The sequence below is a fragment of the Rana temporaria genome, chromosome 5 (genome assembly GCF_905171775.1).
Source record: "Rana temporaria chromosome 5, aRanTem1.1, whole genome shotgun sequence".
Lineage (NCBI taxonomy): Eukaryota > Metazoa > Chordata > Amphibia > Anura > Ranidae > Rana > Rana temporaria.
In genome coordinates, this window is record NC_053493.1 from 175323066 (window position 1) to 175338750 (window position 15685).

Below are 15685 nucleotides of genomic sequence, written 5' to 3' on the forward strand. Positions count from 1 at the left end.
GCGTCTGTCGTGTCTGCCCATGGGTCCCTTGATCTGGCAAGGAACCTCAATACCTTCCAATTGAGACGAGACGCCATGATATCCACGTCTGGCGTGCCCCATCTCTGGCAGAGGAGGTGAAACACATCCGGGTGTTGAGACCATTCTCCCTGCTCCAGCAACTGACGACAGTTTTCCACGCCCGGAATGTATATGGCCAACAGAGCCGGCGCGCTCCGTTCTTCCCACCTCAGGTTGTGAGTGACCTCTGAAGCTGCCGCAGTGCTTCTTGTTTCTCCTTGATGATTGACATACACCACCGTTGTGGCATTGTCTGACTGTATCCTGACCGGGTTCCCCTGCAGTCTGAGACCACACGAAGAGGCAAAGCTTGATCGCCCAGAGTTCCAGGACATTGATCGGCAGGTGGGATTCCTCCGGAGTCCAGCGACCCTAGGCCGCCTGGACCCCCCAGCCAGTAAGACTGGCGTCCCTCATGATCACCGTCCAGTAAAAAGGGGGGGGGGGAACAACTTCCCAGACAGAAGAGCCGGTGATGTCAGCCACCACACCAGGGAGGACCTGACCCGGTGGCTCACTCGGATTTGATGATCCAGGGACAAAGGACTCTTGTCCCATCTGAGCAGAATCTCCTTCTGCAGCACTCGAGTGTGAGATTGAGCATACAGCACCACCTCAAAAGGAATCTACCATGAGACCCAGGACCCGCATGCAAAAACAAAGTGACGACCAGCTTTGGGAAGTCAGCCGCTGCACCACCGTCCGAAGAGTCTGCAGTTTGTCCACCGGGAGAAACACCCTCGCCACTTAAGAATCCAGAATCAACCCCAGGTATTCCAAGCGTTGATTTGGGGCCAAGACTGACTTGTGGGTGTTCAACAGGCTATAGACAAGCCCTCCTCTAATTCTGAGCTTGAAGTGGCCCTCAGAAGCAAGTCGTCCAAGTAGCCCACGATAGCGATGCCACACTGTCTTAGAAGGGCCAAAATCGGAGCCAGCACCTTGGTAAACACCCTTGGTGCCGAAGCCAAGCTGAAGGGGAGAGCCACAAACTGATAGTGATCCTCCCCAACCGAAAACCGCAGAAATCTCTGATATCTGGTGCAGATGGGGACATGCAAATAGGCATCCTTGATGTCCAAGGATGCTGCTAGAAAGTCTGCCGGATGGAGAGCCGCGACAACAGAGCGAATTGACTCCATCCTGAATCTCTTACAAAGCAATTGAGGGCTTTGAGATCTAGGATAGGACGGACCCCGTCCTTCTTTGGCACTACGAATACGTTTGAGTAAAACCCCTGAAACCATTCCTGTGCCGGAACAGGTATGATCACCCCACATGCCAGCAGATCCTGAACTGCCCCAAGCAGGGCTTCCAGACGCGCCGGCTGAAGCTGGAGGGAAAAATCTGCTCGGTGGACGAGAGAGAAACCACCTTGCAAACCCACCGGTCGGAGATCAGAGACGACCACCGAGTCGCAAATTCGTGAAGTTGTCCCCCCACCTGAGAGATGGGTGGGGGCAGACCTTAATGCGGACTGAAGATTCGCCGCAGGCTTGTTAGGTTTGAGAAAACCAGGGTCGTTTCTGACCCTCAGCAGGCGCTTTGTCGGCCAGGGAGCGTTTACCCGCAACACTGGGTGGATGAAAAAAATGCTTATGCGTGGTGAAGGAGGGGCCTTGCCTACGGTGTGGCTCCTGACTCTTTTTGGATTGCGGGAGCAGCGTGCTCTTACCTCCTGTGGCATTCTTGATAAATATCATCAAGAGAAGCACCAAAAAGTCTGTCGCCCTTAAAAGGCAAATCTATCAGGGCCTTCTCGGAAGATTGGTCCACCGACCAACACTTTAGCCAGATCAAGTGGCGCAACACCACCGCATAGACCAAGGCCCTGGACAGCAAAGGAATAGTATCCAGGTCAGACTTGCAGACAAACTTGAGGCCCTGCACTAGCTGGTCGGCCAAGGCCACCTCATCCGGAGGTGCCTGACAAGCCTTTAACCCCTGAAGCAGTATCTTAGCCCACTCAGTCAGAGTTTGAGACACCAGAACCCCAGCCACCGCTGGACGCACTGCCGAGCCCACCACCGTGTATAGGTAGCGGGTGATTGCCTCAGCCTTCTTGTCCGCAGGGTCCTTGAAAGCAGGGGCCCCTTCCACTGGAATCGTGGTTACCTTGTTAAGTCTGGACACCAGGGGGTCCACTACCGGAGGAGAGGTCCATTTCTTCAGGAAACTCTCCTCAAAGGGGTACCAGACCGCCAATTTTTTTGGGGCAGAAAAAACCTTCTGTAGTTTTTCCCAATCCTTGTATAAGAGCTTATCAAGATAAGAAACACAAGGAAACACCATGGCAGTGCGGACCGGCTTGCGGAACCCAAAAGGGACCGACGCCTCCCCGGCTTCTGCAGAATCCTCCATCATCAGTGTATCTTGTACCGCAGTGATAAGATCAATCACCAGGGACCTCTCGCGTGCTGAACTGGACCCGGAGTCATCCTCACTATCCGAACGGCCACGGTCCACACCCTCTGACACATCAGAATCCGGCCCAGGAGCTGTAGCCGGACACGATTCTGAATCAGAATTGTCCCCGGAAGATGGCGGGGGAAGGGGGCGTTTTTTACCCTCCGAGTTCCCGCCTGACACTGCCACCCTGACAACAAAGGCCTCCAGTGACACAGGGACTAAGGCCAAGTACACTGTTCACCCTCCTAGCTGCCGCAGAGAACAAGGGATCCACCCAGAGGACTCACCACCCCAAGAAAAAAATGGTACCGCACAGCCTGCCGTCCATCTCCCGCTAGAGAAGCTCCTCAGCACGAGCATGTTTTATTCTCTAGGGCAGGGATCCTCAAACTACGGCCCTACAGCTGTTGCGGAACTACACATGTCATGAGGCATTGTAAAACTCGATCGGTTTTTTAACTGATGGTGTGTAGGCACATCAGACCATCAGTCAGCTTCATCGGTTAACCAATGAAACGGTCCTTCAGTCCGTTCTCATCGGATGGAGGTACAAGGCCTAACCAGGGTTTGAGTTTGCTTGATGGTGAGTAAATTTTTATTAGAAAGACACTGAAAAAAAGTGGTCTTGGTTGTGTTGCTGAAAAGGTTAAAACAAGTTTTTGTTTTTATTTAAATTGTATATCCACTAACATTGAAAATATTTAGGACATTGCAAATAACCTACAAAAGATTTTGTTGTTTTTTTTTTTGTTTTTTTTACGGTGGGAATTTACAAGCAGTAATATTCTCATTGGTGTCCGGTAAAGTACAAAACTGTGGAAGTTTTACTACTGAAGCTAATATCTGAGAAAGATTATTATTAGTGTAAAATAAGGTGCATTTAGCATACTGTATTTTATACCTTGAATTATTTTATTTTTTTTAAGGATAAACCCTACCAATTACCAATTATTTAATAATCTAAGTTGGTGGAAGATTCGTTTTTTTTTTTTTCTTAACTGAATTGGGTGTAGCAGATATTGGTGTTAACATGGCTGTGTTTACATTTCTATTGTCTACCTAGAGGGATACCTATTGTTTATTGGGTGCGGATCTCAGCACTTTTGTTTTTGGTTATATACTTCATTCTGTGAAGATAGTAGTGTTATTTTAAGGCTTGTATCTCCACTCTGGTTCATATTCCAAGTGCTAGACTACTGAGTCAAGTCTGTTCTGTGTATTATTGGATCATCACTGAACTTGGACATCATGTAGAAATTGATGGCCAGGATTGCTAAAGTAAAAAGGCGCGCTGAGATAATAAAAAAAATGGAGGAATCCAAAAGCCCATGGCACCATGCACAAGAGTATGTAAATATACAACTTACAGAGAGAAAATACAGCAAATGTGAGGGTAAGACTGCACTAATTTTTGTGGCCTTTTGGTTAGCTAACAATTATAGGTCGTTATTATTGCAGACCATTTCTCTCAAGGAAGGTCTAGAAATAGCCAAAAGTAATATCAGTACTCTAATGCCCTGTACACACGATCGGTTTGTCTGAATGAAAACGGACCGATGGATGTTTTCATCAGATATCCGAGGAAGCTGACTTTCATCAGTCTTGCCTACACACCATCTGTTAAAAATCTGATAGTGTCCAACGCGGTGACGTAAAACACGACGACGTGCTGAGAAAAATGAAGTTCAATGCTTCCGAGCATGCGTCGACTTGATTCTGAGCATGCGTGGATTTTTGACCGATGGATTTCCCCACAGACAATGTTTTTTTTTCTATCGGTTTTTTAACCAAAGGAAAAATTTAAAACAGGTTCTATTTTTTTTCACCGGTGGGAAAAAAAAAAGATGCGGCCCACACACAATCGGTTCGTCCGATGAAAACAGTCCATCGGTCCGTTTTCATCAGACGAACCGATGGTGTGTACAGGGCATAAGAGTTTCTATGACAAATATGAATGCTAGCCACCAGCAGCCAACAATACACAACCAAAACAAGCATGGAGAGGTTGATCAGCTGATACAGGGGCTGAAGGCTGCAGACAGTAAATGTGAACAATTGTCTGCATCTTCCAGCCCAGGGCAGCGTGGGCAATCTACACATATCATAGATTGCAATGCAACCAGTTTGCAACCACCTGGAGTATGTGTTAGTTCCATCAACTCATTGAAAGGGGGGAGCTTTTTTGAAAGGGCCCCTATTTCTCGTACAGCAAAAGTTGTTAATCAGGTTTTAGCCATTTAATATTCTGAGCCTAAAACCACACCAGTTGTTAAGAGAGGCTTTAATACTTTATAGAAGATAAAATGCTTCACGTGTGGTTTATTCGGCCACATTTCCCAGTTTTGTTTGTCTTCTGGTGAAAAGGTATTAAAACCAAATCAGTATACAACAAAGAGGCGTGACGTGGAAGTACACTCACCTCACTGGGGTGAAAAGCCTAGAAAATACGAAAATACAAATTCATACATCCCTTCCTCAACTATTAAGGCCGAAAATGAGGCTTTACAGTATGAGATTAGGCAAATGAAACAGGAACGGGATGAGTTCGTGAAAGAATTCTAATACGTTATCGACTCCTGGAATTTGAAAAATGGGAGTAAATTTGTTCTTCGGGAACCAAAACAATTCCCCAAAAAACGGGGATGAAATGCAAGATAGAAGTTATGTTTTAGAGGTCTAGGGCATGTAGTTTCACTAGATCAAAGTGGGAAGGTCATTGACCATTTACCAATGTACACGTAAGAATGTTGTATTGTTTGCTTTAAATAAGTTAAAGAAAAAAAAATAGGATAAAAGTAATAACTGTTTTGCTACAAGTTATCTTTTTTCAGGGTAAGGGAGTTCCTGAAATATGTACAGTACAGACCAAAAGTTTGGACACACCTTCTCATTCAAAGAGTTTTCTTTATTTTCATGACTATGAAAATTGTAGATTCACACTGAATATATATTTCATATTCTAGGTTCATCAAAGTAGCCACCTTTTGCTTTGATTACTGCTTGGCACACTCTTGGCATTCTCTTGATGAGCTTCAAGAGGTAGTCACCTGGCGCAGCACCCCATCACTCTCCTTCTTGGTCAAATAGCCCTTACACAGCCTGGAGGTGTGTTTGGGGTCATTGTCCTGTTGAAAAATAAATGATGGTCCAACTAAACGCAAACCGGATGAAATAGAATGCCGCTGCAAGATGCTGTGGTAGCCATGCTGGTTCAGTATGCCTTCAATTTTGATTAAATCCCCAACAGTGTCACCAGCAAAGCACCCCCACACCATCACACCTCCTCCTCCATGCTTCACGGTGGGAACCAGGCATGTAGAGTCCATCCGTTCACCTTTTCTGCGTCGCACAAAGACACAGGGTTGGAACCAAAGATCTCAAGTTTGGACTAATCAGACCAAAGCACAGATTTCCACTGGTCTAATGTCCATTCCTTGTGTTCTTTAGCCCAAACAAGTCTCTTCTGCTTGTTGCCTTTCTTTAGCAGTGGTTTCCTAGCAGATGAAGGTCTGATTCACACAGTCTCCTCTTAACAGTTCTAGAGATGTGTCTGCTGCAAAAGGTGGCTACTTTGAAGAACCTAGAATATGAAATATATTTTCAGTTGTTTCACACTTTTTTGTTATGTATAATTCCACATGTGTTAATTCATAGTTTTGATGCCTTCAGTGTGAATCTACAATTTTCATAGTCATGAAAATAAAGAAAACTCTTTGATTGAGAAAGTGTGTCCAAACTTTTGGTCTGTACTGTACATATGCGTAAATACGCGCCTGACAAAAGTTAAAAGTATAGTATTCCATGTTTTTTTTTTATTATTATTATTATTATGTGTCCCTTTGCATTCTCCCAGTGGCCAGAAACGCCTAGCAATTCATTTGCAAATGACCTCTATGAAGCTCTATCCAAAATCTAGGGGATTCAATCAAAACGAATGTGTGTGTCTGAGTGATGGAATAGATGTGTATGAACGGTCCATGTGTAAACAAGATTTTTTGTCTTATGGCCATCAATAAGTGTGATCACATTAATGCGCATGCTTTGTACTGTTTGTTTATTTGATTATTGTTTTTTTTTTTTTTTTCCTCTCGTTTGTAATGAGCTCAATACTGGGTTTCCTGATGACGCATGCGTACATGCGAAACGCGTCGAGGCTCATGGGTAATACTCTTCCGTGAACACGTCACACGACTCACACCTCCTCCACGGCATTGCACAGGCACTTCCGCCCGCTGAAACGCACAACGGCTGAGGCTTGGAGCGCACACCAAGGAGTAAGCAGTAACGCTGGACAAGCTAGTGCCGGCTTGGGCACACGAGCATGTGAGTGAACAATTCTTTTATGTTTTATAAATAATTGGCCTTTTAAAAACGTACTGCACCATATGGGGTTTTTCTTTTTTGGGAGCTCAAAGACCCCATGAGGAGTTGGAGCGCAAGAGTCCTGAACCAGCAGTGGGAACGTATATCAACATATGATTACATGCTGTATACCTTTTCGGATCTGGTGAGCGCATAATAGAATAAGAGGTGGTGGTGACACTTTAAATAAGGGTGAAAAAGTCACGAATTTTACGGCAAGGCACGATTCCTTCACTTCTGGAAGCATATTCTGGAAATATTGCATCAGTGCACGATCACACTGGACTTTTGATTATCATAATTTTCTGTTTCTTTATTTCTCATTATTTTTAATTGTATCACATATATATATTTTTTCATTGCCAACGCATTGGCGCTTTTGATGTTGATTGAGTTTGCGCAATAGGGGTCCACAAGATATGTGAGAAGTGACCTCAAAGCAAGCGTGAAAGAGAACCTGGTTGATGGAGAGTGTGATGAGGCTGAAGCATTATGGGTGGAACTGCATACAGATGTGCGTAGTTCAAGATTAATCATTGGAGTTTGTTATAAACCACCCAATGTTAATGAGGAGGTGGAGACTCAGCTCCTTGCACAGATGGAAATGGCTGCAAGGTCTGGGACGGTGATAATAATGGGGGATTTTAACTACCTAGAAATTGACTGGATTAATGGCACTTCTGGGACAGTTAAAGGACAAAAATTTAAAAACCTATTGCAGGACAATTTTATGGTGCAGTTTATTGAGGCCCCAACTAGGAATGATGCCCTGTTGGACCTGATAATTTCAAACCATGCAGAGCTTATTACTAATGTTCAGATAAAGGAACACCTGGGTAGCAGTGATCATAACATGATTTCATTTAATGTTAACTATAAGCAAGAAATACATACAGGAAATATTAAAACACTAAATTTTAAGAGAGCAAATTTTCCAAGGATGAGGGCTGCTCTCCATGACTTGGACTGGGAGGGACTATTGGCACAGATGAACACAGAACAGAAATGGGAATTCTTCAAAAAAACTGTGTGGAACCTCACTGCAAAGTATGTTCCCATGGGCAATAAGTTTAAAAGGCTAAAAATAAAACCTATGTGGCTCACGGTCAAAGTTAAAAAAGCTATAAACAATAAGAAAGTAGCTTTTAAAAAATATAAAAATGAAGGAACACTAGTGTTGTTTAAATGTTACAAAGAATATAACAGGATATGCAAAAAGGAAATCAAGGATGCAAAAATTCAAAACGAACGACAGATTGCAAAAGATAGTAGGACAAACCCCAAAAAAATTCTTTAAATATATTAATAGTAAAAAGGTGAAGTCTGAGCATGTAGGCCCCTTACAAAATAATCTAGAGTGGGTGACTGGGGACAAAGAGAAGGCAAATTTACTAAATGTTTTCTTCAGCTCTGTGTATACAATGGAGCATGGGGGAGCTCATGTCCAAAATGGGGGTGGGAGTGACACAGCCCCAAATCCACAATGGCTCAAAAGTGATATGGTCCAGAAATATTTAGACAGAATAAAGGTGGATAAAGCACCTGGACCTGATGGCATCCATCCACGGATCCTAGGTGAGTTGAGCTCTGTCATTTCAAAGCCACTGTATCTAATATTTAGGGACTCATTAAAGACAGGAATAGTACCACTGGATTGGCGCAGGGCCAATGTGGTGCCCATATTTAAAAAGGGAACAAAGTCTTTACCAAGTAACTATAGACCTGTTAGTTTAACTTCTATAGTTGGGAAGATACTGGAACGTTTAATAAAAGACCACATGGATGAGTTCTTGCTGGAAAAAAACTATTTAAGCAGCAGACAACATGGATTCATGAAAGACAGAAGTTGTCAGACAAACCTGATTTCCTTTTATGAAGAGGTAAGTAAAACCCTGGACAGAGGCGTGGCTGTGGACGTGATATATTTGGATTTTGCAAAAGCGTTCGATACAGTTCCGCACACACGGCTCATGTGTAAGGTAAGGTCTACAGGATTGGATATATCAGTTTGTAAATGGATAGAAAACTGGCTGAAAGACAGAATTCAGAGAGTCGTGGTTAATGATTCTTACTCTGAATGGTCCAATGTTATGAGTGGTGTACCCCAAGGTTCAGTGCTGGGACCCTTACTTTTCAATATATTTATAAATGATATTGGGTCTGAGATCAAAAGTAACATTTCTGTCTTTGCAGATGACACCAAGCTATGCAGTGGAATAACGTCCTTACAGGATGTCTCCAATTTACAAGCCGACCTCAATGCTCTGTCTGATTGGGCGACTAAGTGGCAGATGAGGTTTAATGTAGATAAATGTAAAGTTATGCACTTGGGGGCTAAGAATATGCATGCATCATACATACTAGGGGGAGTACAACTGGGGGGGTCTGTAGTGGAGAAGGATCTGGGGGTTTTAGTTGATCATAAGCTCAATAATGGCATGCAATGCCAAGCTGCGGTTTCCAAAGCGAGCAAAGTCCTTTCTTGTATTAAGAGAGGTATGGACTCCAGAGACAGAGATATAATTTTGCCCCTGTACAAATCATTAGTAAGACCTCATCTGGAATATGCAGTTCAGTTTTGGGCACCAGTTCTCAAAAAGGATATAGGAGAACTGGAGAAAGTGCAGAGAAGAGCAACCAAACTGATAAGAGGCATGGAGGAGCTCAGCTATGAGGAAAGATTAGAGGAACTAAATGTATTCACTCTTGAGAAGAGGAGAATAAGGGGGGATATGATCAACATGTACAAATATATAAGAGGTCCATACAGTGAACTTGGTGTTGAGTTATTCACTTTACGGTCATCACTGAGGACAAGGGGGCACTCTTTACGTCTAGAGGAAAAGAGATTTCACCTCCAAATACGGAAAGGTTTTTTCACAGTAAGAGCTGTGAAAATGTGGAACAGACTCCCTCCAGAGGTGGTTCTGGCCAGCTCAGTAGATTGCTTTAAGAAAGGTCTGGATTATTTCCTAAATGTACAGAATATAACTGAGTACTAAGATTTGTAGGTATAGTTGATCCAGGGTAAATCCGATTGCCTCTCGGGGGATCAGGAAGGAATTTTTTCCCCTGCTGTAGCAAATTGGATCATGCTCCGCTGGGGTTTTTTGCCTTCCTCTGGATCAACTGTGGGTATGGAGTTGGGTGTATGGGATTTTACTGTGTTTTTTTATTTTGTTTTTTGTGGTTGAACTGGATGGACTTGTGTCTTTTTTCAACCTGACTAACTATGTAACTATAGATTGACTCACTGATATGAGTATACCACAATTTAGAGACTGCACATTAAAGTTGATAATATTTGCATACTTTATGAGTTTATGTTTTTTGATTGGTACTTGAAGTCCAATCACACTGTATAGGTGATTTAAGTATTTTGAGGTCAGCGCAGTAGTACATGATATATGTATGAACACTTATAATTTGCACTCGATTGCACCACCTGGTGGGGCATAACTATAACTGCAGCAGACTTAGAACTTTATAACAACTATTATTGTTTTTATTTCTCTATTTTGTGCCGGTGCCATAACCCAAACTACCAGTTTAAATTTATACTTTTTTTTCCCCTATAGTTGTAGAAATTGTAGGAATTTTCTTTTTTTTCCTCCCTTTCCTGTGGTTAGAGTGAAGTTTCATTCACTCTGACACATGGAAACTACATAATACATTACCTTATGGCATCTTATGGATTCAGTAGGTCTTAGTTTTTTTTTTCTGAATTGACGCATGTGCTGTTAATATGTGTAAAGGTTTTATGTTGACATGTTAGACTGCAAGTACTTACAAACCCGACCATGTTTTCCTATAACTTTTTGTTTGTTAGAGTACAGATATGTGGGGGAGTCGGTACATGTTTCACTGTACTTACTGTTGGACTCATTACCTCTGCTGGAAGTCTGTTCCAAGCATATACTGCCAGTTAGCCCATTAGAAACCTTGAGAGAGGTACAGTGAGGTGTTAATAGTTTTGAGTTTTGTATTTTAGGAAGACGGATGAATGGACCAAGACTAGTCAAATTATTTTAAAAACACAGAGGACCTTAAAACAGGAAAATCCTGGAATGGAATTAGTCAGGCCTAACTAAATTATTAATTTTTTTGTTGTTGTTGTTTGTGGTCTGTTTTATTAAACAGTGTCTGGCCACTCTCTGATACAACTTCCTGTGGCCTGGTGGACTTGCAAATAGATTTTCACTGAGAATCAATTAATATGTTAATCAATACCGAGAGAGGACATTGCCTTTTGTATAGCTGCAATGTTTCAATATTTTTTTTTGTTTTGTTTAACAAAATACAGATTCGATGCTCTTCAACAATTTAAAGGTTGGGGCAGCATTAAATCTGATTATTTTATTTTTTTATGTTTACTTTTTGTTTTTTTTACTTTTTTGGTGTAGTTTTTTTTTCTCTCTTTTTTTTTTTAAGGAAAACTATTTTTCTTTCTTTCCTATATTACCTATGTTTTTTGGTGATTCTTGAGTTTGGCTTTGCTATGGTAAAAAAAAAAAAAAAAAAAAAAAAAAAAAAAAAAGGAGGGGAGTAGGGGGAACAATATATGGAGAACATTTAAAACAGTTAAAAATGTTGATATAGAATATTAAAGCTTCCCTATAGCATTTTGGGGATGGGACAAAGTTCCAACAATTTTTTTTTCTCACAAAAGTTTGGCACCAGCCACCATTTAAATTGTTACACATGTCAATGGGAAAAGGCCTCATATAAGGTCACAGTATATCTATAACAATTCTAATCAAAAGGTCCTTAATACTTAAAGCGGAGTTCCACCCAAATTTGGAACTTCCGCTTATCCCACTCCTCACCCCCTTACATGCCACATTTGGCAAGTAATTATTTTGGGGGGGGAGTGGGGGCTTCAGGAGGAGTGGGACTTCCTGTCCCACTTCCTCCTTCCGGGTAGACGATTAAGCCTAATCGCCTAGGCGATTAAGCTTAATCACCTACAGGAAGGGGTTGCTGTAGGCGATCGCCCAGGACACGTGACAGGTCCTCGGCGATCGCCTGTCCAATCAGACGGTGCCTCGCCGGGCCGCACCACTCGCGCATTCGCAGTGGGTGCCCGGCCGTGAAGCTGAAAGCTGTCACGGCCGGGTGCCCACACTGAGCATGAAGACGCCGGCCGGCGAGGGGGAGCGAGGAGCGGAGCCCCGTCCGGCGCGTCGCTGGAGCCGTGGAGCAGGTAAGTGTCGGTTTATTAAAAGCCAGCAGCTACACTTTTTGTAGCTGCTGACTTTTAATAAACTTACAAAATGGGTGGAAAACCCCTTTAAAATGACAAGATAAGCATTCATTTGAATGCATAGGTCTTAAAAGTACTCATGGTTTTCTTTCTCTAACTTTGCCCACATTAATCAAGTGTAATCTCAGAAAGCCAGGAAAGCTGGTCCAAAGGCCATTACTGTATGCTGTATCCAATTGGAATCACCATGGAAGGCTGTCCCAGATGCAAGGGCAACATGACCATATTGACATTATTGACTTTCGCACTATTATTATTAGACAGTTGAGAACAAGGATCCTCATGTTTTTTTTTTTTTTCTTCCCCATTGTGTTTTTTTTTTTTGTGTGTGTGTGTTTTGTAGCTTATGATTTGTATTATGGACTTATTACATCCACAAGTGATGACTACCAATCCTGGGATCCAGAAATATGAACTGTAGAGATGGAAAGTTTAAAAGTTTTATTTTTTCTTCTCAAAGAGTTTTATTTAATTTCAGAGGGCAAAGCCAAAAGTTCCAAATATTAAAGGAGATTACACATAAACCATTATTTTAGGTGTGGCCGAGTCTCATATTCTCAACTGGCCACAAGGGGCCATCTGTTGCCTTATGGTTTTATGTGAAATTTCCATGAATAGCTGTAAAATATTGTAATTATGAATATATTTCATTTGGCTTGCATCTATGAAAGCCGGGCAAAAGGGTGTCGCAGAAGCGCTTGTTAAGAATAGACATGTGGATCAAGACTTGTATATACAAGCCATGGAGAGACAATTCAGATACTCCCATCAAAGGATCCCCTGCTTCGAGTGCGTGTAAGTATGGTGGTTTTTGTGGGAGGGGGGTGGGCTGACTAAGCGCAGGCTTACCTCGCATAGCACACCCACCGGGAGCCGGGCTGAGACCAGATCCCCCTCCTTCTGATGGACGTTCAGAAGGAGGAAGGAGTGGAGGAAGGGTGGGAAGTGGTTAAGATACATTAATAATTTAGTTTATTCAGCATGAAATGGAGCTTAGTTATGTAGCATGAGGCTGTATATTCTGCAATATTTACATTTTTTGTAAACTCATTCAATGAATCCAAGCTCTGCAAGCTGAGATAACATGCACTGCATTAATGCATTCACATAATTTTACAGTAACCATAAAAAAAATCCTAAATTTTAGGAATATCTCATTGTTTTGCAAATCTAAGTACACTATAAACCGTATGATTGAATTGGTTCTGATATCACTGTTTTACTTACCAGACAGCTTATTATTCTAAATAGGAAACCTTTATTTTGTTTGCAAATATTAAAGATTCTAACTACCAGCAAGAATGAATCCTTACATTTAAAGAGCACCTGTCATTTCAGATCCATTATGGCAGCGCCTGTTAGCACCTTGTTGTGTCATTTCCGCATCACCAGCCTTCCCATTAAAGTAAATTGGACTGTCGGTGGCTCAACAGCGAGACAGAGGAGGAGCCGCTGCAGAACAGAGATGACAGTTACCCTTTAAAAATTATGATTTAAATCAAGTTGATTTAAATAAAGCCTTTTTACTAGTGATTTAATCGACTTGATTTAAATCAAATCCACCCTGGCATTGGGCCACACATTTTTGCAAACATCTGGATTTATTCCATCCTTTCTACCTGATATGGTTCCTGACTATCTAGTCCATGCAGTACTGGACAGACTAGATTTCCTATGGTGTAATAGCTAAGAACACAGGTGGTTATTATGTAGAGTTCAACACGGCAGCAAAAGGTTATTTGGCAAGACAGAATTCAGTCTCTCATGTATCCTTGTTAATACTTGCCATGTTGGATCTGCTTCTAGGATGCAATACCAAAACTAAAGCATCTTCAGCTATGTGGAATACATGGTTGAGAAATTCTAGACTGCAGGACATGAGGAGGTGATTAAATGGAAAGGCTTCCATCCAGAAGAAAACCCGTTTTGAAAAACACAAAACCAACAGTAATGCCCCAAAACAGATACAAACTTAAACTCACAGGCTCATCTGAAAAAAAAAACTGGTGGAATACAATAATACAAGCTGCAAGCTGGGTAGATCCCTGCATTAAAATTGCTTTTGTGGATGCAGAACTCTGAGGTTTTTTTACATTCAGCCACTGGTTGAACGAAAAAAACTCACAGCGTGTACCCAGCTTGAGTTTGTTCCAAAAAGTCTGAGTTTTTCTCAGACTCCGGAGACCCATGCTAGGATTAGTAAATACAATATTAAATAAAATGGTTGAGGAGATTGTTACCATTATAGTGCAGCAATAAAATGAATCAAATAATTACCTGAGTGACATATTGAGCAGCATCTGTAAAAACATGGTAATCAATATCGGTGTATTTCACGATCATTGTATGGTCTTGGTAAACTCCATAGAACACAAGGACCAATCTGACAATGAATGCAATTGAATACATCCACAGCTGTTCCCTTAACAAATGGTGAGCAAACTTTACGATCTTCTCCATCTTCAAAGATTAGAGCAAATTAGTCTGTGAACTCTATAGATTAGGGTGTTCTTCCAAAGCTCTGGTTTCAGGACAAAAAAAAAAAATATATATATATATTAATTTACAAAGAACAATTATGTTAGGTTCAAGCATAAAATCTAAAGTACATATTTGCATATTAAGTGAAACTCTGTGCTATATTTCAACAGTGTAATATTATGTAAAGCATCTGAAAGTAAAAAAAAAATCCAACTTTTGCTTTGTCCCCAGCACAGCAATAGGGGAAAAAGCTTCCAATGTGGACACTAGTTCTGGTGCCCCATGTGACAAACAGGGATTCCCTAATTTTGGAGCAATTTTCTGTCACTTCCTGTGTTGGCTATTTTTGACAAGATGTAAAGGGAAATATCCCCTAATGGGACACAGATACATAGTTGGAAAGGTTGAATAAAGACTCCAGTCCATTTATTTAAGGCAGTGTGTGTGTGTGTGTGTGTGTGTCTACCGCTTCCCATATGCCTGTATTTTGTGTTCAGTAAAATTCCCATCTAAAACGTTTTTGAAATCAGTGACACATTAGTCCCACTGAAACCACCGATTGTGGATTGAGGGTTCCATATCCTTACAGTAAAAAACCCTCTATGGTTGAACCGCTTCTCATCCAACTTCATTGAGTGGCCAGGTGTCTTCTTGAGTAAACGGAGACTGAACAATTTCCTCTCAATGTTGAAATCACCATTAAGATATTTGTATATTGTTAGTATATCCCTTCTTAAGTGTCTCTTTACAAAGAAGACTACTTTAATGTTTGTAATTGATCCTCATAACTGAGATCCTCCAGCCTCCTTAGTTTTGTTGCAAAAATAAAGCTGACAAAAGATTGTGCCTTCCCTTAATATATCTAAAATAGGAAAAAAGTTTTGCCCTTAGTTCTACTTAAAAAAGAAATATGTTACTGCTGTCTGACTTTATTTGGAATGCTCGTAAACCCAGGATAGCTATGCGACTGTTGCGACGTCCGAAGCGGGGTGGCGGCCTGAAAATCCCTGACATCAGACAGTACTATAGAGCCATAGCCCTTCAGAGGATACTCAACTGGTGATTCCATACTCACTCGAAGCTTTGGGTTTCGCTGGAGAAGTGCCTGGC

At 41.8% G+C, this 15685-nt stretch overlaps 1 protein-coding gene across 9 annotated transcripts in view; it reads right to left on the minus strand.

Moving 5' to 3' along the window:
• Positions 1-15685, minus strand: part of PIGM (phosphatidylinositol glycan anchor biosynthesis class M) — a 564607-nt gene that overhangs the window by 445908 nt on the left and 103014 nt on the right. For 8 of the 9 annotated variants that reach the window (XM_040353413.1, XM_040353414.1, XM_040353415.1 and 5 more), the window contains one exon: positions 14372-14615. The exons of the other annotated variant lie outside the window; for it this stretch is intronic. In XM_040353413.1, coding sequence (XP_040209347.1) covers positions 14372-14554 — 183 coding nt within the window. In that variant the 5' untranslated portion in view covers positions 14555-14615. The remainder of the gene's footprint in view (positions 1-14371; positions 14616-15685) is intronic. 9 annotated transcript variants of the gene reach the window in all.